The sequence below is a fragment of the Salmo trutta genome, chromosome 13 (assembly GCF_901001165.1).
Source record: "Salmo trutta chromosome 13, fSalTru1.1, whole genome shotgun sequence".
NCBI classification, from domain to species: domain Eukaryota; kingdom Metazoa; phylum Chordata; class Actinopteri; order Salmoniformes; family Salmonidae; genus Salmo; species Salmo trutta.
Window position 1 is genome coordinate 29,902,889 of NC_042969.1, and position 25,876 is coordinate 29,928,764.

General features: G+C 42.2%; 1 protein-coding gene across 1 annotated transcript; it reads left to right on the top strand.

Annotated features, from left to right (window-relative positions):
- The first annotated feature begins 1,060 nt into the window (after positions 1–1,060).
- LOC115206744 (teneurin-2-like) lies at positions 1,061–15,642 on the top strand. The gene is made up of 9 exons (XM_029773951.1): positions 1,061–1,443; positions 4,706–5,002; positions 5,313–5,870; positions 8,085–8,354; positions 10,948–11,358; positions 13,252–13,362; positions 13,602–13,869; positions 14,043–14,173; positions 14,464–15,642. Exons 1-9 carry the CDS (start codon positions 1,258–1,260, stop codon positions 15,199–15,201), a joined length of 2,970 nt encoding a protein of 989 aa, XP_029629811.1. The 5' UTR covers positions 1,061–1,257; the 3' UTR covers positions 15,202–15,642.
- Positions 15,643–25,876: the final 10,234 nt, after the last annotated feature.

Genomic DNA, 25,876 nt, shown 5'->3' on the forward strand with positions numbered 1-25,876 from the left:
AAAAGTGTGTGCGAGCAAGGAGGCCAACAAACCTGACTCAGTTACACCAGCTCTGTCAGTAGGAATGGGCCAAAATTCACCCAACTTATTGTGGGAAGCTTGTGGAAGGCTACCCGAAACGTTTGACCCAAGTTAAACAATTTAAAGGCAATGCTACCAATTACTAATTGAGTGTTTGTATACTTCTGACCCACTGGGAATAGGATGAAAGAAATAAAAGCTGAAATAAATAATTCTCTCTACTATTATTCTGATATTTCACATTCTTAAAATAAAGTGGTGATCCTAACTGACCTAAGACAGCAAATTTTTACTAGGATTAAATGTCAGGAATTGTGAAAAACTAAGTTTAAATGTATTTGCCTAAGGTGTTTATTAACTTCCGACTCAATGTTTAAGAGCAATGTTCCCTCTAATTTTTCTCAGCACTGACCAAATTTCAGGAATTTTGTGAAAATTCTTTGCAATTTCCAGCCCGCTTTTACTGTGAACACTGAGGCTGTACCTGCTTTAAGTTACAGTTTTAACAGTGGTAAAGTAGGCTATTGTGGCTATTTGATCATAATGTAGACCAACCAGAGTGGCCTACCATCAAAAACAATGGAGAAAATGCATCCCATAACATTTTAACAGTTCTATCATTCAGCCTACAGTAGCAGCCAATGTGTGGTGTTCAATGTAGGCCTACATTACGTGAGACTTGATAGAGTTAACTAACAGGCAAAACTCTAGAAAGTTGAGTGAAGTTCAAACTCGTTCTTCTCGCCGTGGGCTGATACAGTATTTGTTCTGCACGGCAGTCTCGGGGCTATTGCGCTCATGCACGCGCACAGTTTAGAGGGAACATGGCTTTTGAGTGTTTGAGTGGGGGATAGAAAAAACTGAAATTACAGAGTGACAGATTATTCATTTACCAAGCTGTTCTATAAACCAGACGCACATTTACTTTCATTATGAGTCACTCTGAGAGTGGAGTTGCCTGATCAGAAATGATACTGACAAGTTGCCAAACAAATCATACGACAAATTGTTAGTTTTTTTGTTCAAGGAAAGAGTTCTGCTTGTGAAGGGCAGCGAAAATCCATTTCAATTTAATCTGCAACTTTTATCTTTTTTCAGCATGTAAACATAACAGGAAGACGCCAGTAAAAGAGCCAACTCACATGACAACTCCCTTCTCTCTCCTTGTCCCCATTGCCCCCTACAGACCAGGTGAGGAACAGCTACCAGCTGTGTAACAACGGCACCCTGCGGGTGATGTATGCCAACGGGATGGGCATCAGCTTCCACACTGAGCCCCACATCCTGGCCGGATCGGTCAGTCCTACTATTGGCCGTAGGAACATCACACTACCCACAGACAACGGACTCAACTCCATTGAGTGGCGGCTCCGCAAGGAACAGACCAAAGGGAAGGTCACTGTGTTTGGCAGGAAGCTGAGGGTGAGCTGAGATGACCTCGCTTCCTTTCTGTGTGTTATTTAATCATTAGCGATGACATCACATACTCTACAATATGTGTAGAGATGACATCACTTTCTCTGTGTGTAGCGATGACATCACTTACTTTGTGTAAAGATGACATCACTTACTCTGTGTGTAGAGATGACATCACTGAGTCTGGCTACAGAGATGACATCACTGACTCTGGCTACAGAGATGACATCACTGAACCTGCCTACAGAGATGACATCACTGACTGGCTACAGAGATTACATCATTGACTCTGGCTACAGAGATTACACTCTTCAGCATTTGTTGTATGATTGATGAGGATCTCCATATTGCAAATGTACGGTCCCTTACTAGACGTCCGTGAATGTTTTTAAAATAGGCCGACGGCCTCGGTCTGTGCCCCAGGGCCAGATCTTCCAGGAAGTCATCGAATGAATTTGGTTTCCGTTTTATTCTATTTTTTTAATTCTTGTAATTTTTCTGCTGTTCGGGCAAATTCCACCAGATGGCGAGTGGCTGCTTATTGCAAATGGATAAAACATCACCAAAGTGACATGGCCATTTCTCCTAAATGGAAAAGACTTCAAAGACGAAACTCCGTGAGCACAGGTTTGGCCAAATGGGCTGTTAGCCCAGAAACAAGATGGCGTCGAGGCCTCAACGCTTTTTGAGTTAAGGCCCAGTTTCTGGGATTTAAGGTCAAAAACGGTCATAGAGCGCTAATTTGATCGCTTCACGTTAACCTGTCTGGGCAAGGTCCCACCCTAGTCAACAGCCAGTGGAATCGCGTCGCGCGACATACAAAACCTCATAAATGCTATAACTTCAATTTCTCAAACATATGACTATTTTACACGGTTTTATAGATACACCTCTCCTGAATCGAACCACGTTGTCCGATTTCAAAAAGGCTTTACAGCAAAAGCAAAACCTTAGATTATGTTAGGAAAGTAACCAGCCAGAAATAATCACACAGCCATTTTCAAAGCAACTAGATGCATCACAAATACCCAAAACACAGCTAAATGCAGCACTAACCTTTGACAATCTTCATCAGATGACACTCCTAGGACATCATGTTACACAATACATGCATTTTGTGTTCGATAAAGTTCATATTTATATATAAAAACAGCATTTTACATTGGCGCGTGACGTTCAGAAAATCTTTTCCCTCAAATGCTTCCGGTGAATCAGCGCTACAATTTACAAAATTACTATTCGAAAACATTGTTAAAATGTAATATTGTCATTCAAAGAATTATAGATTAACATCTCGTGAATGCCACCGCTTTGCCACACAGTTTGCAAGTCTAACAGTTTGCAATTACATCTCTCCCCATAGGAATACATTGCCTGCTCCCCTAACTTCAACCTGAAGCCTATGTGGGTAATGAATGACATATCAAACTGTCTTCGATGACAATCCATCAGGCCACTATGACGACTACCTGTGTTGATTCTAAGCTTTCTGGAGCAACCGAAAGTGGTTAAAATCATCCTAAAAGTGTTTTGATATACCCAACCTGCAGTTTGTGAAAAAGTTTGTGCATTCAACCCTCTGTAAATCAGGCAGTTCTTAACGTAAAGACTTAAAACTCAGGATTCTGTAAAAGCCTACCCCAAGGAAGATATGTGTATACTTTCTGCTTCCTGTGCCAGACAGAAGTGCCTTAAATTGGAGTCATAAGGGCTTTTTCGAAGGGTTTAAAAGGTCACATCTTTCCAAAACTTCATATGTGTGATTATGCAACCCTCATGAACTGTAAATCAGTCATTTCTCCCATCAGATGTCTAAGAAAACTCACACACACACACACACACACACACACACACACACACACACACACACACACACACACACACACACACAGTAAGGATGGAGTGACACAATGAGCGATGGAGAGGAACCACTATCACTGCCGAGCTATCCCGAGTTCAACGGGCCAGTCAGTTGGGCATTTCTGCAGTATTTTAGAGCATGTCAAATTCGTGATGGTAAATGCCCATTGAAACACATTGCAAATGGACAGTACATTTGCAATAAGTTTAAACAGTGATAAACCATCACCAAATGGACATGATGAAATCAACACAATGAGCGATGGAGAGGAACCACTATCACTGCCCGGCCATCCCGAGTTCAACGGGCCAGTCAATTGGGCATTTCTGCAGTATATTAGAGCATGTCAAATTCGTGATGGTAAATGCCCATTGTAAGACATTGCAAATGGACAGCCGTGCACCTGGTGATTGGAACGGGTTACCAGGAGCACATTTTTGAAATGGTTTATAATGCCTTTAGGGAGGTGCAAGGGGTCCACGGCTGGGTAGGGGGCACCCCCCACCCATGACCATCCAATAGGGGGTGCCCCTGGTCATTTTGGATGTTTTTCAAAAAATCTTTAAAAAATGACAGTCCCAAATCTCTCTCAAAGCACCAATGAGCGATGGAGAGGACCAACTATCACTGCTCGACCATCCCAAGCTCAACAGGCCAGTCAATTGGGCATTTCTGCAGTATATTAGAGCATGTGAAATTCGTGATGGTAAATGTCCATTGTAACACATTGCAAATGGACAGTACATTTCTAAGGTTTTCAATGAGGGATTTACCATCATTGGTCAGTATAAATGCCATTTGGACATGGTTCACTGACTTTTGTGTTCGGAAACCGACTTCCTATGATTATATATGGCAAATGGACATAACATCCTGATTTGGCACTTTCAATACTTATATATGGCATTTGGACATTTCTTATGCCATTTGGCCATGGTTCACTGACTTTTGACTTCCTATGATAGTATATTGCAAATGGACAAAACATATGCCTTATGGACAACTCAATAAAATAACACAATGGTATGTTCATATGGTTGTTATATATGTATTATTGACAAATAAAATTGAAAAGATTTCAAAAAACGGTCCAGAAAGGACTTTTTTAGAAGAAGTTGTATTTTTGAAAATATTATTACATTTAAAAAATTTGACCCTTGGGTCTTGACTTTATGTTCATTTGCAATATGAAAATTTACAGTGGAGCGTGCTCGACCTCTTTGGGATATTTGCTGTATGACACTTGGCATTTGCCATATGGCATTTGCCATAATCTTTGAATGAACTGTGGTGCATTTCAGTGGTATTTGCGATCATGTATATGTTTCGTCCAATGGCAATATGTTGCCATTCATTTTTGTCCATTTCATGGGGGCTTTCCTTACATCACTCTCTATCTTCCTCCAGGCACATGGTCGTAACCTTCTCTCCATCGACTTCGACCGCAACACTCGGACAGAGAAGATCTACGACGACCACCGCAAGTTCACGCTCCGCATCATGTACGATGCGCAGGGCCGTCCCGCCATGTGGTTGCCTAGCAGCAGCCTGGCAGTGGTGAATGTGTCATACTCGACCACGGGTCAGCTGGTGGGGCTGCAGAGGGGCAGTATGAGCGAGAGGACAGAGTTTGACCCTCAGGGACGTATTCTGTCACGGTCATTCATAGATGGCAAGGTGTGGAGCTATAGTTACCTGGATAAGGTGAGGACAAAGCACTGTCTGGTACTTTTACTGGTACTGGTACTGTTGTTATCATCTGTGTGGAGCTACAGCCACCTGGATAGGGTGAGGACATAGCATTGTCTGTTACCATGGCTGGTACTGGTACTGTTGTTATCATCTGTGTGGAGCTACAGCCACCTGGATAGGGTGAGGACATCATAGCACCTGTAGCAGGGATAGTAAAAACAGGCTGGTTGAGAGAAGTGAAAAGTGCATAAAATGATGCTATTGGTGATGATAATGACTTATGTTCCCTCTCCCTCCTCTCTCCCTCCTTCTCTCTCTCCAGTCCATGGTCCTTCTTCTGCAGAGCCAGAGACAGTACATATTTGAGTTTGACGCCTTGGGGCGCGTCACGGCCGTCACCATGCCTAGTGTAGCCCGCCACACCATGTCCACCCACGTCTCTATCGGTTACATCCGCAACACCTACAACCCTCCAGAGAGCAACGCCTCCATCATCCACGACTTCAGCTTAGACGGCCGCCCCCAGGCCACCCACTACCTCGGCACCGGCCGACGTGTCCTCTACAAGTACGGCAAGCTGGCCAAGCTAGCTGAGATCCTCTACGACAGCACCGTGGTGACGTTCGGTTACGACGAGACAGCTGGGGTGCTGAAGATGGTGAACTTACAGAGTGGCGGGTTCTCCTGTACAATACGTTACCGTAAGATGGGTCCGTTGATCGATAAGCAGATCTACCGGTTCAGTGAGGAGGGGATGGTGAATGCTAGGTTTGACTACACGTACCATGACAACAGCTTCCGTATCGCTAGTATGAAGCCAGTCATCAGTGAGACTCCTCTGCCTGTGGATCTCTACCGCTATGATGAGATCTCTGGAAAGGTGGGTAGAAAACTATACTACTAACCCTAACCCTAGTTCCAACCACAACCCTAACCCTAGCTTTAACCCCAACCCTCAACACTAACCCTAAACCTAGCTTCATATCCCCATCCTGGTTCAACCCTAACCCTTAACCCTAGCCCTCAACTCCAGCCACAATACAAACTAAACCAAGCTCCAGCCACAACCCTAAACCTAGCTCCAGCCACAACCCTAAACCTAGCTCCAGGCACAACCCTAACCCTAGCTCCAGCCACAACCTTAACCCTAGCTCAAGCCACAACCCAAAGCCTAACCCTAGCGCCAGCCACAATCCTAACCCTAGCTCCAGACACAACCCAAACCCTAACCCTAGCTCCAGCCACAACCCAAACATTAACCCTAGCTCCAGACACAACCCTAACCCTAGCTCCAGACACAAATCTAGCTCAAACAAACCCTAGCGCCAGCCAAACCCTAACCCTATCTCCAGCCACAACCCTAACCATAGCTCCAGCCACAACCCTAACCCCAGCCACAACCCTACCTCCAGCCACAACCCTAACCCTATCTCCAGCAACAACCCTAACCCTAGCTCCAGCTACAACCCTAACCCTAACCCTAGCGCCAGCCACAACCCTAACCCTAGCTCCAGCCACAACCCAAACTCTAACCCTAGCGCCAGCCACAATCCTAACCCTAGCTCCAGCCACAACCCTAACTCTAGCACCAGCCACAACCCTAACTCTAGCTCCAGCTCCAGCCACAACCCTAACCCTAGCTCCAGCCACAACCCTAACCCGAGCTTCTGCCACAATCCTAGCTCAAGTCACAACCCTAGCGCCGACCACAACCCTAACCCTAGCTCCAGTCACAACCCTAGCTCCAGCCACAACCCTAACCCTAGCTCCAGCCACAACCCAAACCCTAACCCTAGCTCCAGCCATAACTCTAGCTCTAGCTCCAGCCACAACCCTAACCCTAGCTCCAGCCACAACCCTAACCCTAGCTCCAGCCACAACCCTAACCCTAGCTCCAGCCACAACCCTAACCCTAGCTCCAGCCACAACCCAAACCCTAACCCTAGCTCCAGCCACAACCAAAACCCTAGCTCCAGCCACAATCCTAACCCTAGCTCCAGCCACAACCCAAACCCTAACCCTAGCTCCAGCCACAACCCTAAACCTAGCTCCAGCCACTACCCAAACGCTAACCCTAGCTCCAGCCACAACCCTAACTCTAGCTCCAGCCACAACCCTAAACCCTAGCTCCAGCCACAACCCAAACCCTAACCCTAGCTCCAGCCACCACCCTAACCCTAACCCTAGCTCCAGCCACAACCAAAACACAAACCCTAGCTCCAGCCACAACCCTAACCCTAACCCTAGCTCCAGCCACAACCCTAACCCTAACCCTAGCTCCAGCCACAACACTAGCTCTAGCCACAACCCAAACCCTAACCCTAGTGCCAGCCACAACCCTAACCCTAGCTCCAGCCACAACCCTAGCTCCAGCCACAACCCTAACCCTAGCTCCAGCCACAACCCTAACCCTATCTCCAGCCACAACCCTAGCTCCAGTCACAACCCTAACCCTAGCTCCAGTCACAACCCTAACCCTAGTTCCAGCCACAACCCAATCCTGACCCAGTTCCAGCCACAAACCTAGCTCCAGCCACAACCCTAGCGCCAGTCACAACCCTAACCCTAGCTCCAGCCACAACCCAATCCTAACCCAGCTCCAGCCACAAACCTAGCTCCAGCCACAACCCTAGCACCAGCCACAACCCTAACCCTAGCTCCAGCCACAACCTTAACCCTTGCTCCAGCCACAACCATAACCCTAGCTCCAGCCACAACCCTAACCCTAGCTCCAGCCACAACCCTAACCCTAGCTCCAGCCACAACCCTAACCCTAGCTCAAGCGACAACCCTAACCCTAGCTCCAGCCACAACCCTATCCCTAGCTCCAGCCACAACCCTAACCCTAGCTCCAGCCACAACCCTAACCCTAGCTCCAGCTCCAGCCACAATCCTAAACCCTAAACCCTAGCTCCAGCAACAACTCAAACCCTAACCCTAACTCCTGCCACAACCCAACCCAACCCATTGCAGGATGTCAGTTACAGTTGATAGATTGAGCATAAATCATCTCTACTGGACTATCCAGTTAAAGTGGGACCTAGACCCTCTGTACAATATTTGACTTAACTCTTGACTGTTGTCTTGGCTACAGGTGGAACATTTTGGGAAGTTTGGTGTGATCTACTATGACATCAACCAGATCATAACCACGGCTGTAATGACCCTCAGCAAGCACTTCGACACCCACGGGCGCATCAAGGAGGTGCAGTACGAGATCTTCAGGTCCCTGATGTACTGGATGACGGTGCAGTATGACAGTATGGGACGGGTGGTGAAGAGAGAGCTGAAGATTGGACCGTACGCCAACACAACACAGTATCGCTATGAGTATGATGGGGACGGTCAGCTCAGCGGGGTGAAGGTAGGAGATCTGACGTGACCAGTGTGATACTAGTCCTGCAGTAGTTGAGCACCAAATCACAATCCTAGAAGATTACTACAGACCCCTTCCTGAAACATTTGGCTAGATTAAATGTTGGTTTTCTTTGCAAATACAGAGAATGTTTTTCCTTTTCACTTTACGATTCAGTTTTTGAATCTCCTACGTTGACTTACCTGATTTAAGCTGTCTTAGCGTTGACTATCATTAAATGTGAAGACTGTATATTATCAAATCAATTATCTGTGTGTAATTTAATTACGCGATTAAACTAATCATGTAACTTTAATTAACTAGGAAGTTGGGGCACCACGGAAAAAATATGTTTATAGAGTGTGAATTTCCAAAATATAACTCTTCAGATATTTTCATATCTTATCAATTACAGTCACTTATTAATGTATTATTACCTCATCAGTCATATTCTGAATGTCGCAAACCCTAGCCCAGATCATGAATCAGCGATATACAAATTGGCTTAATTATTTATTTACTTAAACTTAATCAATCACAGAATTACATAAACACACACACAAATAGGTCATACATTGGTTACTGACATGATAGAAAAGTCCCTAGTGGGCTAAGCCGATATGATGGCTTGGTAGATAAAGGAAAGGGGTGCGTTCCCCAGGAGTCCCAAGGGTCTTTTTCGTGGTTGTAGTTGTTATAATGGGTACTTCAGAGTACCATTCGGAAATGTTCTTAGAACGGATCCGGTTACCAGACTAAAGTATTTAAACAGCTGCAGCCTGAATAATTGTTCGTACGTTTGTAGATTTATTAGCCATTTCAATGTGGGGACCTCATCCCTGCGTTTTTGACTCTTGTGGAATTGCCAACCATCTCAACATGTAGCTACTGCTTTGTGTTTTCTGATCTTGTCCTTTGGTAAAGTTGTAGTTTAAACCACTTCACACACCAGCTTTACCTGGCATGTTTTGGTCTCTAGAGTGATAGCCCTTCCAACGTGGGGACCTCATCCCGGCGTTATCTTGACCCTAGTTTAAATTGCCAACCATTTCAACATCTAGTGACAGCTCCATATTTTCTGGTCTAATGTACATTTTGTTGGAAGTGGATATACCAGAGTAGAAAAGGGGGAATTTCCTTGACGCAGATGTAAATGTCTGTACTCACGGGGTGTGGCCACTGACTAGTTAAAACTTCATATTTAAACAAGTATCTCATTTAGAAGGCCAACATCACATTACATCTTCTCACAAATAGTTTCATATTTAATTATATACGTTCCACAACATGTAGATGTACATCTGATATATACATTGTGAAAGCTCTTAAAGCTACAATGTTTCCGTTATAACATCTTTAATGATATCACCACACAGTAAAGGTTGGACATGATTATTGTTTAAATACCCACAAACCATTCCAAATGGTTGGAATACAGAAATATTGTTACATTAGAAAACCTTTTGAGGTTACCGTACTGCTTTCTCTGTAGTAACAAAGGTATTCTCAACTTTCATCTTGGCAGAGTGGGGAAAGGAGTTTCTGTATTTACAACCGTCATAAAACAGCCGACTTCCCACTCTCCCCCTCTACGAGAGAGAGCACGCTGTAGAGAGGACCCACTGTAACCTGATCCTTCAGATGGTCACGACAAAGCCCTTAGTTCCTACAAGGAGCATAGGCCGTTGATTCGTCTACTCACCTTTGGTATTAAAGAGATGACATCAGGTTTGGTTTTAAAGAGATGACTTCAGGTTTGGTTTTAAAGAGATGACTTCGGCCTCCCGAGTGACGCATTGGTTTAAGGCACTGCATTGCAGTGTTAGCTGTGCCACTAGAGATCCCGCGACTGAGAGACCCATTGGGCAGCGAATAATTGGCCCAGCGTCATCTGGGTTAGGGGAGGGTTTAGCAGGCAGGGACGTTCTTGTCCCATCGCGCACTAGTGACTCCTATGACGGGCCGGGCGCAATGCACACTGACACGGTCGCCAGGTGTACGGTGATTCCTCCGACACATTGGTGCGGCTGGCTTCCGGGTTAAGTGGCCATTGTGTCAAGAAGCAGTGTGGCTTGGCTGGGTTTGTGTTTCGAAGGACGCACGGCTCTCGACCTTCGCCTCTCCTGAGTCCGTACGGGAGTTGCCGCGATGGGACAAGACTGTAACTACCAATTGGATACCACGAAATTGGGGAGAAAAAGGGGTATACATTTTTTTTATAGAAAATACAAAAAAAATAAAGAGATGACTTCAGGTTTGCTATTAAAGAGATGACTTCAGGTTTGCTATTAAAGAGATGACTTCAGGTTTGCTATTAATGAGATGACTTCAGGTTTGCTATTAAAGAGATTACTTCAGGTTTGCTATTAAAGAGATGACTTCAGGTTTGCTATTAAAGAGATGACTTCAGGTTTGCTATTAAAGAGATGACTTCAGGTTTGCTATTAAAGAGATGACTTCAGGTTTGCTATTAATGAGATGACTTCAGGTTTGCTATTAAAGAGATGACTTCAGGTTTGCTATTAAAGAGATGACTTCAGGTTTGCTATTAAAGAGATGACTTCAGCTGTGTCAAAGTTATTTTCATTCTCTATGCCTCCAGGTGAACGACTGGTCCACGTGGCGCTACAGCTACGACCTGAACGGTAACCTGCACCTCCTCAACCCTGGGAACAGTGCCCGCCTCACGCCGCTCCGCTATGACCTCCGAGACCGGATCACACGCCTGGGTGACGTTCAGTACCGTCTGGATGAGGACGGCTTCCTGAGCCAGCGAGGCTCGGATGTCTTTGACTACAACTCCAAGGGCCAGCTCCTTAGAGCATATAACAAGCTACCGGGAGGCTGGAGTGTCCAGTACCGCTATGACGGACTGGGCAGGAGAGTGTCCACTAGGACCAGCCTGGGACAACACCTCCAGTTCTTCTACGCTGATCTGAACCACCCGGCAAGAGTCACACATATATTCAACCACTCCAGCTCAGATATCACTTCACTGTACTATGACTTGCAGGTAGGCTACCAGATTATTAGAGAAACATGTGTTCATCAACAGGCCATCAACATGACCTTGTTATCATTGTCATATAACCAAGTTGTTGTGGTTGTCATATAACCAAGTTGTTGTGATGCTATCATTACAGAGTAACTTATTGTGATATAGCCTAACTGAGTCAGAGATACTATCATTATTTAACTTATTGTGATATAGCCTAACTGAGTCAGGGATACTATCATTATTTAACTTATTGTGATATAGCCTAACTGACTCACGGATACTATCATTATTTAACTTATTGTGATATAGCCTAACTGAGTCAGAGATACTATCATTATTTAACTTGTTGTGATATAGCCTAACTGAGTCAGGGATACTATCATTATTTAACTTATTGTGATATAGCCTAACTGACTCAGGGATACCATCATTACTTAACTTATTGTGATATAGCCTAACTGACTCAGGGATACTAACATTATTTAACTTATTGTGATATAGCCTAACTGAGTCAGGGATACTATCATTAATTAACTTATTGTGATATAGCCTAACTGACTCAGGGATACTAACATTATTTAACTTATTGTGATATAGCCTAACTGACTCAGGGATACTATCATTATTTAACTTATTGTGATATAGCCTAACTGACTCAGGGATACTAACATTATTTAACTTATTGTGATATAGCCTAACTGAGTCAGGGATACTATCATTACTTAACTTGTTGTGATATAGCCTAACTGACTCAGGGATACTAACATTATTTAACTTATTGTGATATAGCCTAACTGACTCAGGGATACTATCATTATTTAACTTGTTGTGATATAGCCTAACTGACTCACGGATACTATCATTACTTTAATCTCATAACCTCTATTATCACCCAGTTATGGTGATGTGACTGTCTGTGCGTTATGGTGACATGACTGTCTGTAAATTATGGTGATGTGACTGTGAGTTATGGTGATGTGACTGTCTGTGAAGTGACTGTCTGAGTTATGGTGATGTGACTGTGAGTTATGGTGATGTGACTGTCTGTGAGTTATGGTGATGTGACTGTCTGTGAAGTGACTGTCTGAGTTATGGTGATGTGACTGTGAGTTATGGTGATGTGACTGTCTGTGAGTTATGGTGATGTGACTGTCTGTGCGTTATGGTGATGTGACTGTGAGTAATGGTGATGTGACTGTCTGTGAAGTGACTGTCTGAGTTATGGTGATGTGACTGTGAGTTATGGTGATGTGACTGTCTGTGAGTTATGGTGATGTGACTGTCTGTGAGTTATGGTGATGTGACTGTCTGTGAGTTATGGTGATGTGACTGTCTGTGAGTTAAGGTGATGTGACTGTCTGTGAGTTATGGTGATGTGACTGTCTGTGAGTTATGGTGATGTGACTGTGAGTTATGGTGATGTGACTGTCTGTGAGTTATGGTGATGTGACTGTGAGTTATGGTGATGTGACTGTCTGTGAAGTGACTGTCTGAGTTATGGTGATGTGACTGTGAGTTATGGTGATGTGACTGTCTGTGAGTTATGGTGATGTGTGAGTTATGGTGATGTGACTGTGAGTTATGGTGATGTGACTATCTGTGAGTTATGGTGATGTGACTGTCTGTGAGTTATGGTGATGTGACTGTGAGTTATGGTGATGTGACTGTCTGTGAAGTGACTGTCTGATTTATGGTGATGTGACTGTCTGTGAGTTATGGTGATGTGTGAGTTATGGTGATGTGACTGTGAGTAATGGTGATGTGACTGTCTGTGAGTTAAGGTGATGTGACTGTCTGTGAGTTATGGTGATGTGACTGTGAGTAATGGTGATGTGACTGTCTTTGAGTTAAGGTGATGTGACTGTCTGTGAGTTATGGTGATGTAAAGCCTATACTGCTTCACTTCAGGGTCATCTGTTTGCTATGGAGGTGAGTAGTGGAGAGGAGTATTACATCGCCTCAGACAACACAGGAACACCACTGGCTGTCTTCAGCAGCAACGGACAGATGATCAAACAGGTAATCATGATGACAGTAATAATAATACTATTAATGATTGTTAAATATCTCAACGCCCATTATCCGCATGTTAAGATAAGCCAAGATAGTACTTGATTTCCTGAGGTCAATTTGATTATTCAAAAAAAAACACAAAAACTGACAAATAAGCCAACTTTGTCTTTCCTAATTGCCCCAGTGGGGATAAAGTTTTAGTGAATTGAAGTGAAACATGCGTCTGTGTTTGTTGTGACCTCCAGGTGCAGTACACAGCGTACGGGGAGGTGTACCTGGACTCTAACCCAGAGTTCCAGCTGGTGGTTGGGTTCCATGGTGGTCTCTATGACACCCTGACCAAGCTGGTCCACTTCACCCAGAGGGACTATGATGTCCTGGCAGGCCGCTGGACCTCGCCAGACTATGCCAGCTGGTCCAAGATTGGCAAGGACCCTGCACCCTTCAACCTGTATATGTTCAAGAACAATAACCCCCTCAGCGACGTGTTGGACATTAAGAACTATGTCACAGGTAGAGAGAGCGTCTTTGGATCCTTGAAAAGCGCATTATAAAACCCATGCATTATTGTTACTGAAGGTAAAGGAGAGAGAGCTGAGTGGGGGGGTGTTGTGTTATCATTGTCAATGTGTAGTTCTCTTTCTTTATTTTTCATTTTCCTTCATTCTGTTGTCTTTGCTCCCCAGACGTGAAGAGTTGGCTGGTGATGTTTGGTTTCCAGCTCAGTAACATCATTCCAGGGTTCCCCCGTCACACCCTCTACTTCGTAGAGCCTCCCTATGAGCTGCAGGCCAGCCAGGACTGTGAGAATGGACAGGTGAGAAGGCCTGGGACAGCCTACAGCTCCATTGCACTATATTGATTATATTGAGCCAAATATGGCCTGTAATTATAGATAAACGGTCCTCTCTCTTTCTCTCAGAGTCGGATGCCAATTAGATGTGACATTGAATACAGAATCAGTAATATGAACCTTCAATGATTACAGTGAAATCTGGACATAGATGAGAATACCTGTAAACCAGACAGTATAAGTGTATCCTCGTCTGCATTCTTCTGGTTGACCAGTAACCTTTAATCTCTTTCCTACCCCTGTCTCTCCTGTAGCTGATAACGGGGGTGCAGCAGGCAGCGGAGCGCCACAACCAGGCCTTCATGGCCCTGGAGGGACGGCTCCTTAACAAGGACCCCCGCAACCACCGCGAAAAGCCCGGACACTGGTTCGGCACATCAACACCCATCATCGGCCGGGGAGTGATGCTAGCGCTGAAGGAAGGACGTGTGGTGGCGGCAGTTAGCTCCATGGCAACCGACGACAGCCGAAAGGTGTCCCTGGTCCTCAACGGCGCCATCTACCTGGACGGAACGCACTACACGCAGGATGGATGTGACTGTCACTATTTCGTTAAAGTCGGTTCAGCCGATAGTGATCTACTGGTGCTGGGGCTGACCAGTGGACGCAAGGCGCTGGAGAGTGGGATCAACGTGACTGTGAGCGGGAGGTCACGGCGTGGCGCCACAGTGGAGTTTGCGGTGCCGTCATTAGCCCTCAGCGTGCGGTATGGGCTAGCGCTGGACGTGGTGGACGAGGAGAGGGTGAGGCTGCTGGAACTAGCCCGGCAGAGGGCCCTGGCTGGGGCCTGGCTGAGGGAGCAGCAGAGGGCCAAGGATGGGAAGGAGGGGAGTCGGCTGTGGACGGAGGGGGAGAAGCAACAGCTGCTGACCGCGGGGAGGGTACAGGGGTACGACGGGTATTATGTTCTACCTGTGGAACAGTACCCAGAACTGGCTGACAGCAGCACCAACATCCAGTTCCTGAGACAGAACGAGATGGGCAAGAGGTAACAGCCCACCTGGACTGGGATGGAGGACTGGCTGACTCTTTCTCTCTCTCTTTCACTGACTCTCCTCCTCCCCTTCTCCTCTTCTTCCCTTTCATCCCCTTGTCCTAGTTACTAGTTCCTTCCTCTCTTCGCTCCCCCCCTCCCTGCCTTCTCCTCCTTTCCCCTCCAACCCCACAGAAAATAAACCAACAAACGGGGTTTCTCACTGAACGCTGCAGGGACTTTTGAAGAGAAGAATATACCAGAAAACGTTGTTTTTTTTTTACTTTTTCTGCCAAGGGCAACAAAAATCTAACATTTAGACAGAAGTTTATTTTATTTTTATTTTTTGTTGTTGTTGAAAACAGACTGTGGAGAAAGGCACTCATGAACCTTGAAAAACAAACTGTTGGTTAATAACTAAGATTCCCCTTTTTAAAAAATAAATCAATATTTTCACCCATATTTTGGGGTCACTATGAGGGCGTAATGACAGACTCTGAACTGATGGTGGCGCTGTGTTGTGCTGGGTGCTCTGATAAGGGCCTGCCTCTGAAATGAACTTGTAGAGCAAAGGGACCAATAGGGAGACAGAGCCACCACAGGGCCCAGCCAATCACAACACTGATCTGAAGAGAAAATCACGAACTGCAACAGGCACCGCAGCATAGGGACGTAAAATGGAGTAAAACAATGAGTCATCTCACTGTCTCAGGCTTCCCATTCTCCACCACAGAACTGTTCTTAGCTACTGCAGCAACATATCCTAGCAACCAACACTCACACAACTGAGATCCTTTAAAAGACGTCAAACTAAAGAAAACAAAAACTTTTTAGACACAAAAAGTTGGAGGATTTTTTATTGCATATTTGCAGATATCATAAATAATATCACAAGGTTTTATTTTGAAATTGGTGAGATTATCATACTACTGTAATAGCTCCACATGTGTCAGACTATTACACCACAGCTCAGAGTACTGCATAACAGTTCAGAGTATTACAGATCAGAGTATTATACTATAGATCAGACGACTACACTACAGTTCAGACTACTACACAACAGTTCAGACTACTACACAACAGTTCAGACTACTATTCCACAGTTCAAACTATACTACAGGTCAGACTGCTACAATACAGTTCAGACTACTACAATTCAGTTCAGACTACTATAATACGGTTCAGATTACTATAATACAGTTTAGACTAATGTACCACAGTTCAGACTATTACAATACAGCTCAGACTACTATACTAGAGTTGAGACTACTTTGCTACATTTCAGACTACTATACTGCAGTTCAGACTACTATACTGCAGTTCAGACTACTACATTACAGTTCAGACTACTATGCTACAGTTCAGACTACTACGCTACAGTTCAGACTACTATGCTACAGTTCAGACTTTATTACAGTTCAGACAAGTATACTACAGTTTAGACTACTACATTACTGTTCAGACTACTATATTACAGTTCAGACTACTATACTACAGTTCAGACTACTACAGTTCACGCTACTACACTACAGACTACAACAGTTCAGACTACTATACTACAGTTCAGACTACTACAGTACAGTTCAAACTACTATACTACAGTTCAGACAACTATACAACTGTTCAGACTGCTAGACTACAGTGCAGTTCACTATACAGCAGTTCAAACAACTACACTACAGTTCAGACTACTATACCACAGTTCAGACTTCTATCCCACAGTTCAAACTATACTACAGTTCAGACTACTACACAACAGTTCAGACTACTACAGTTCAGACTATTATAGTACTGTTCAGAATACTACACTACAGTTCAAAGTACTACAAAACAGTTCAGACTACTTCACTACAGTTCAGACTACTACACAACAGTTCAGACTACTACATTTCAGACTATTATAGTACTGTTCAGAATACTACACTACAGTTCAGAGTACTACACAACAGTTCAGACTACTACACTACAGGTCAGACTACTACAGTTCAGACTACTACACAACAGTTCAGACTACTACAGTTCAGACTATTATACTACAGGTCAGAGTACTACACTACAGTTCAGAGTACTACACAACAGTTCAGACTACTACACAACAGTTCAGACTACTACAGTTCAGACTGCTACACAACAGTTCAGACTACTTCAGTTCAGACTACTAGACTACAGTTCAGAGTACTACACAACAGTTCAGACTACTACACAACAGTTCAGACTACTACAGTTCAGACTGCTACACAACAGTTCAGACTACTTCAGTTCAGACTATTATACTACAGTTCAGACTATTACACCACAGCTCAGAGTACTACATAACAGTTCAGAGTATTACAGTTCAGAGTATTATACTACAGATCAGACTACTACACTAGAGGTCAGATTACTACAGTTCAGACTACTACAGAACTGTTCAGACTACTAGAGTTCAGACTATTATAGTACTGTTCAGAATACTACACCACTGTTCAGACTACTACAGTTCAAACTATTATACTACAGTTCAGACTACTATTCTACAGTTCAGACTACTATACCACAGTTCAGACTACTACATGACTGTTCAGACTAATATACTACAGTTCAGACTACCATACTACAGTTCACGCTACAATCCTACAGTTCAGACTACTACAGTACAGACTACTATACTACTGTTCAGACTACTAAAGTTCAGTTCAAACTACTATACTACAGTTCAGACAACTATACAACTGTTCAGACTTCTATCCCACAGTTCAACTATACTACAGTTTAGACTACTACACAACTGTTCAGACTACTACAGTTCAGACTGTTGTAGTACTGTTCAGAATACTACACTACAGTTCAGAGTACTACACAACAGTTCAGACTACTACACTACAGATCAGACTACGACACAACAGTTCAGACTACTACATTTCAGACTATTATACTACAGTTTAGACTGGTACACCACAGCTCAGTCTACTACATAACAGTTCAGACTATTACAGTTCAGAGTATTACACTACAGATCAGACTACTAAACTACAGTTCAGAGTACTACACTACAGATCAGACTACTACACTACAGTTCAGACTACTACAGTTCAGACTATTATAGTACTGTTCAGAATACTACACTACAGTTCAGACTACTACACAACAGTTCAGACTACTATACAACAGTTCAGACTATACTACTGTTCAGACTACTAAAGTTCAGTTCAAACTACTATACTACAGTTCAGACAACTATACAACTGTTCAGACTTCTATCCCACAGTTCAACTATACTACAGTTTAGACTACTACACAACTGTTCAGACTACTACAGTTCAGACTGTTGTAGTACTGTTCAGAATACTACACTACAGTTCAGAGTACTACACAACAGTTCAGACTACTACACTACAGTTCAGACTACTATACTACATACAGACTCCTACACTACAGTTCAGACTATACTATAGTTCAGACTAGTATACTACAGTTCAGACTACTACAGTACAGACTACTATACTACAGTTCAGACTACTATACTACAGTTCAGACTACTATACTACAGTTCAGACGATACTGCAGTTCAGACTACTACAGTACATGTGAGACTACTATACTATAGTTCAGACTACTATACTACAGTTCAGACTACTACAGTACACACCACTATACAACAGTTCAAACTGCTATACTACAGTTCAGACTACTACCCCACCGTTCAAACTATACTACAGTTCAGACTACTATACCACAGTTCAGACTAATATACTACAGTTCAGACTACTATACTACAGTTCAGACTACTATACTACAGTTCAGACTACTATACTACAGTTCAGACTCCTGCACTACAGTTCAGACTATACTACAGTTCAGACTACTACACTACAGCTCAGACTACTATGCTACAGTTCAGACTACTATGCTACAGTTCAGACTCCTGCACTACAGTTCAGACTACTACACTACAGTTCAGACTACTATACTACAGTTCAGACTACTATGCTACAGTTCAGACTACTATTCCCCATTTCAGACTACTACAATACAGTTCAGACTACTATGCTACAGTTCAGACTACTATACTACAGTTTAGACTACTATATTACAGTTCAGAGTATTCTACAGTTCAGACTACTATACTACAGTTCAGACTATACTACAGTTCAGGCTACTACACTACAGTTCAGACGACTACATTTCAGTTATGACTACTACACTACAGGTCAGACTACCATGCCACAGTTCAAACTATACTAGAGTTCAGACAACTTTACTACAGTTCAGACTACTATACTACATTTCAGACCTCTATACAACAGTTCAGACTTATGCACTACAGTTCAGACTAAACTACAGCTCAGACTACTACACTACAGTTCAGACTACTACACTACAGTTCAGACTACTATACTACAGGTCAGACTACTATGCTACAGATCAGAGTACTACACTACAGTTCAGACTACTATACTACAGTTCAGACTACTATACTACAGTTCAGACTATTCTACAGTTCAGACTATTCTGCAGTTCAGACTACTGTACCACAGTCCAGACTACTACATTACAGTTCAGACTACTATACTACATACAGACTCCTAAACTACAATTCAGACTATACTATAGTTCAGAATTCTATACTACAGTTCAGACTACTACAGTACAGACTACTTGCTATACTACAGTTCAGACTACTATACTACAGATCAGACAACTTTACTACAGTTCAGACGATACTGCAGTTCAGACTACTACAGTACATGTGAGACTACTATACTACAGTTCAGACTACTATCCCACAGTTCAAACTATACTACAGTTCAGACTACTATCCCACAGTTGAGACTACTATACCAAAGTTCAAACTAATATAGTACAGTTCAGACTACTATACTACAGTTCAGACTACTATACTACAGTTCAGACTACTACACTACAGTTCAGACTACAATACTACAGTTCAGACTACTACACTACAGTTCAGACTACTACACTACAGTTCAGACTACTATACTACAGTTCAGACTACTATGCTACAGTTCAGACTACTACACTACAGTTCAGACTACTATACTACAGTCCAGACTACACTACAGTTCAGACTACTATTCTACAGTTCAGATTACTATAATACAGTTCAGACTACTATACTACATTTTAGACTACTACACTACAGTTCAGACTACTATAATACAGCTCAGACTACTTTATTACATTTCAAATGACTATACTACAGTTCAGACTACTATACTACAGTTCAGACTACTATATTACAGTTCAGACTACTACGCTACAGTTAAGACTATTCTACAGTTCAGACTACTGTACGGTTCAGACTACTGTACCACAGCCCAGACTACTACATTACAGTTCAGACTACTATACTACATACAGACTCCTACACTACAGTTCAGACTACTATACTACAGTTCAGACTATACTACAGTTCAGACTACTGTACTACAGTTCAGACTACTATACTACAGTTCAGACTACTATTCCCCATTTCAGACTACTACAATACAGTTCAGACTACTATGCTACAGTTCAGACTACTACATGACAGTTCAGACTACTATACTACAGTTCAGACTACTATACTACAGTTTAGACGACTATACTAGAGTTCAGAGTATTCTACAGTTCAGACTACTATACTACAGTTCAGACTACAACACTACAGTTCAGACTGCTACACTACATATCAGACTACTATACTACAGCTCAGACTACTTTACTACATTTCAGACCTATATACAACAGTTCAGACTAATGCATTACAGTTCAGAGTAAAATACAGCTCAGACTACTACAATGCAGTTCAGACTACTATACTACAGTTCAGACTACTATACTACAGGTCAGACTACTATACTACAGTTCAGACTATTCTACAGTTCAGACTATTCTGCAGTTCAGACTACTGTACCACAGTTCAGACTACTACACTACAGTTCAGACTACTATGCTACAGTTCAGACTATTATACCACAGTTCAGACTACTGTAATACAGTTCAGACTAAAGTACAGCTCAGACTACTACATTACAGTTCAGACTACTATCCTACAGTTCAGACTACTATGCTACAGATCAGACTACATACCACAGTTCAGACTACTATACTACAGTTCAGACTACTATTCTACAGTTCAGACGATTCTGCAGTTCAGATTACTGTACCACAGTTCAGACTACTACACTACAGTTCAGACCACTACATTTCAGTTCAGACAACTACACTACAGTTAAGACTATTCTACAGTTCAGACTACTCTACAGTTCAGACTACTGTACCACAGTCCAGACTACTACATTACAGTTCAGACTACTATACTACATACCTACTCCTACACTGCAGTTCAGACTATACTACAGTTCAGACTACTATACTACAGTTTAGACTACTACAGTACAGACTACTATACTACAGTTCAGACTACTATACTACAGTTCAGACTACTATACTACAGTTCAGACAATACTGCAGTTCAGATTACTACAGTACATGTGAGATTACTATACTACAGTTCAGATTACTATACAACAGTTCAGACTACTACACCATAATTCAGACTACTAGACTACAGTGCAGACCACTATGCAACAGTAAAAACTGCTATACTACAGTTCAGACTACTATACTACAGTTCAGACTCCTGCACTACAGTTCAGACTATACTACAGTTCAGACTACTACACTACAGTTCAGACTACTATACTACAGTTCAGACTACTATGCTACAGTTCAGACTACTACACTACAGTTCAGACTCCTGCACTACAGTTCAGACTACTACACTACAGTTCAGACTACTATGCTACAGTTCAGACTACTATACTACAGTTCAGACTACTATACTACAGTTTAGACTATTATACCAGAGTTCAGACTACTATAATACAGTTCAGACTAAACTACAGCTCAGACTACTACACTACAGTTCAGACTACTATCCTACAGTTCAGACTACTATGCTACAGATCAGACTACTATACTACAGTTCAGACTATTCTGCAGTTCAGACTACTGTACCACAGTTCAGACTACTACACTACAGTTCAGACTACTACATTACAGTTCAGACAACTACAATACAGTTAAGACTATTCTACAGTTCAGACTACTCTACAGTTCAGACTACTGTACCACAGTCCAGACTACTACATTACAGTTCAGACTACTATACTACATACAGACTCCTACACTACAGTTCAGACTATGCTATAGTTCAGACTACTATACTACAGTTCAGACTACTACAGTACAGACTACTATACTACAGTTCAGACTACTATAATACAGTTCAGACTACTATACTACAGTTCAGACGATACTGCAGTTCAGACTACTACAGTACATGTGAGACTACTATACTATAGTTCAGACTACTATACTACAGTTCAGACTACTACAGTACACACCACTATACAACAGTTCAAACTGCTATACTACAGTTCAGACTACTATCCCACCGTTCAAACTATACTACAGTTCAGACTACTATACCACAGTTCAGACTAATATACTACAGTTCAGACTACTATACTACAGTTCAGACTACTATACTACAGTTCAGACTACTATACTACAGTTCAGACTCCTGCACTACAGTTCAGACTATACTACAGTTCAGACTACTACACTACAGTTCAGACTACTATGCTACAGTTCAGACTAATATACTACAGTTCAGACTACTATACTACAGTTCAGACTACTATACTACAGTTCAGACTCCTGCACTACAGTTCAGACTATACTACAGTTCAGACTACTACATGACAGATCAGACTACTATACTACAGTTCAGACTACTATACTACAGTTTAGACTACTATACTACATTTCAGAGTATTCTACAGTTCAGACTACTATACTACAGTTCAGACTATACTAGAGTTCAGACTGCTACACTACAGTTCAGATGACTACATTACAGTTCTGACTACTACACTACAGTTCAGACTACTATACTACAGTTCAGACTACTACACTACAGTTCAGACTCCTACACTACAGTTCAGACTACTATACTACAGTTCAGACTGCTATACTACAGTTCAGACTCCTGCACTACAGTTCAGAGTAGTATACTACAGTTCAGACTACTACACTACAGTTCAAAATACTACACTACTGTTCAGACTACTATACTACTGTTCAGACTCCTGCACTACAGTTCAGACTAGTATACTACAGTTCAGACTACTACAATACAGTTCAAAATACTACACTACTGTTCAGACTATTATAGTACTGTTCAGAATACTACACTACAGTTCAGAGTACTACACAACAGTTCAGACTACTACACTACAGGTCAGACTACTACAGTTCAGACTACTACACAACAGTTCAGACTACTACAGTTCAGACTATTATACTACAGGTCAGTGTACTACACTACAGTTCAGAGTACTACACAACAGTTCAGACTACTACACAACAGTTCAGACTACTACAGTTCAGACTGCTACACAACAGTTCAGACTACTTCAGTTCAGACTACTACACTACAGTTCAGAGTACTACACAACAGTTCAGAGTATTACAGTTCAGAGTATTACACTACAGGTCAGACTACTAGGGTTCAGACTATTATAGTACAGTTCAGACTACTACAGTACAGTTCAGACTACTATACTACAGTTCAGACTACTATACAACAGTTCAGACTACTATACAACATTTCAAACTACTAGACTACAGTTCAGACTACTATACAACAGTTCAGACTACTATACAACAGTTCAAACTACTAGACTACAGTTCAGACTACTATACCACAGTTCAGACTACTAAAGTAGAGTTCAGACTACTATACTAAAGTTCAGACTACTTTACTACATTTCAGACTACTATACTACAAATCAGATTAATACACAACAGTTCAGAGTACTACAGTTCAGACTACTACACATCAGTTCAGACTACTACAGTTCAGACTAGTGTGGTACTGTTCAGAATACTACAGTTCAGAGTACTACACAACAGATCAGACTACTGCACAACAGTTCAGACTACTACAGTTCAGACTATTATACTACAGTTCAGACTATTACACCACAGCTCAGAGTACTACATAACAGTTCAGAGTATTACAGTTCAGAGTATTATACTACAGATCAGACTACTACACTAGAGGTCAGATTACTACAGTTCAGACTACTACAGAACAGTTCAGACTACTAGAGGTCAGACTATTATAGTACTGTTCAGAATACTACACCACTGTTCAGAGTACTACACAACAGTTCAGATAACTACACAACAGTTCAGAATACTAGAGTTCAGATTATTATAGTACTGTGCAGAATACTACACCACAGTTCAGACTACTACAGTTCAAACTATTATACTACAGTTCAGACTACTATTCTACAGTTCAGACTACTATACCACAGTTCAGACTACTACATGACTGTTCAGACTAATATACTACAGTTCAGACTACCATACTACAGTTCACGCTACAATCCTACAGTTCAGACTACTACAGTACAGACTACTATACTACTGTTCAGACTACTAAAGTTCAGATCAAACTACTATACTACAGTTCAGACAACTATACAACTGTTCAGACTTCTATCCCACAGTTCAACTATACTACAGTTTAGACTACTACACAACTGTTCAGACTGCTACAGTTCAGACTGTTGTTGTACTGTTCAGAATACAACACTACAGTTCAGAGTACTACACAACAGTTCAGACTACTACACTACAGTTCAGACTACTACACTACAGATCAGACTACTACACAACAGTTCAGACTACTACATTTCAGACTATTATACTACAGTTTAGACTGGTACACCACAGCTCAGTCTACTACATAACAGTTCAGACTATTACAGTTCAGAGTATTACACTACAGATCAGACTACTAAACTACAGTTCAGAGTACTACACTACAGATCAGACTACTACACTACAGTTCAGACTACTACAGTTCAGACTATTATAGTACTGTTCAGAATACTACACTACAGTTCAGACTACTACACAACAGTTCAGACTACTATACAACAGTTCAGACTATACTACAGTTCAGACTTCTACACTACAGTTCAGACTACTATGATACATTTCAGAATATACTATTGTTCAGACTACTACACTACAGTTCAGACTACTACACTACAGTTCAGACTACTATACTACAGTTCAGACTACTACACTACAGTTCAGACTACTATTCTACAGTTCAGTCTATACTATAGTTCAGACGACTACACTACAGTTCAGATTACTATAATACAGTTCAGACTACTATGCTACAGTTCAGACTACTATAGTACAGTTCAGACTACTATACTACATTTCAGACTACTATACTACAGTTTAAACTACTTTACTACAGCTCAGACTACTACACTACAGTTCAGACTACTATTCTACAGTCCAGACTATACTACAGTTCAGACTACTATACTACAGTTCAGACTACTATAATACAGCTCAGACTACTATAATACAGCTCAGACTACTTTATTACATTTCAGATGACTATAATACAGTTCAGACTACTATACTACAGTTCAGACTACTGTACGGTTCAGACTACTGTACCACAGCCCAGACTACTACATTACAGTTCAGACTACTATACTACATACAGACTCCTACACTACAGTTCAGACTACTATACTACAGTTCAGATTACTACAGTACAGTCTACTGTACTACAGTTCAGACTACTACACTCCAGTTCAGACTAC